Source organism: Numenius arquata, chromosome 1 (genome assembly GCF_964106895.1).
Source record: "Numenius arquata chromosome 1, bNumArq3.hap1.1, whole genome shotgun sequence".
In the NCBI taxonomy this organism is placed as follows: Eukaryota; Metazoa; Chordata; class Aves; order Charadriiformes; family Scolopacidae; genus Numenius; species Numenius arquata.
In genome coordinates, this window is record NC_133576.1 from 73,975,240 (window position 1) to 73,975,804 (window position 565).

Consider the following 565-nt stretch of genomic DNA (forward strand, 5'->3'; position numbering starts at 1 on the left):
GCCGCTCCGACACCGGCATTAGGCCGCGACGCGGCGACCGCCGCTACCGACACCACCCCTGCCCCCCTCAGCGGCGGCTGCACGCTCCCGCTACTCCCCGCCCCCCAACATCCCCCCGCCTCTCGGTGGCGCATGCGCAGAGCTGGCGCACGCGCGGAGCGCGACCCCGCCCTCCCCCGCGGCCGTTGGTGGCGGCCCTGTACGGTTGCGCGGGAACTTGCGTAACGCGCTGCTGCCACCACCACCGCCGCCGCCTCCTCCTCCTCCTTCTTCCTTTCCCTTCCTCTTTCCTCCCCCTTCGCAGGCGCCGGGTGAAGGCCGGCGAGGAAAGGTGTTCCGCCTGGAGGGAGGCCGGGCGCGGCCCCCCCGCGCTGCCCTGCCGCGGCGCCATGATGAGGCGTACGAAGCCCGAGGTGGAGCGGTACGTCGCCTCCGTGCAGGCCGCCGCGCCTTCCCCGAGAGAGGTGAGCGCTGCCGGTGGGAGTTCCGCGGCCTTCCCCGGCCCGCCCGCGCCGGTCCCGGGGGGGCGTTATGGCCGCTGGCGGCCGCCCGGCCCGTCCTGACC

General features: G+C 75.9%; 1 protein-coding gene across 1 annotated transcript in view; it reads left to right on the forward strand.

The window, feature by feature from the left end:
- The first annotated feature begins 392 nt into the window (after positions 1–392).
- RGPD4 (RANBP2 like and GRIP domain containing 4) overlaps positions 393–565 on the forward strand; it is a 31,276-nt gene continuing 31,103 nt past the window's right edge. The window contains exon 1 of the mRNA XM_074145265.1: positions 393–464. Within this exon, the coding sequence (XP_074001366.1) occupies positions 393–464 (72 nt within the window). The remainder of the gene's footprint in view (positions 465–565) is intronic.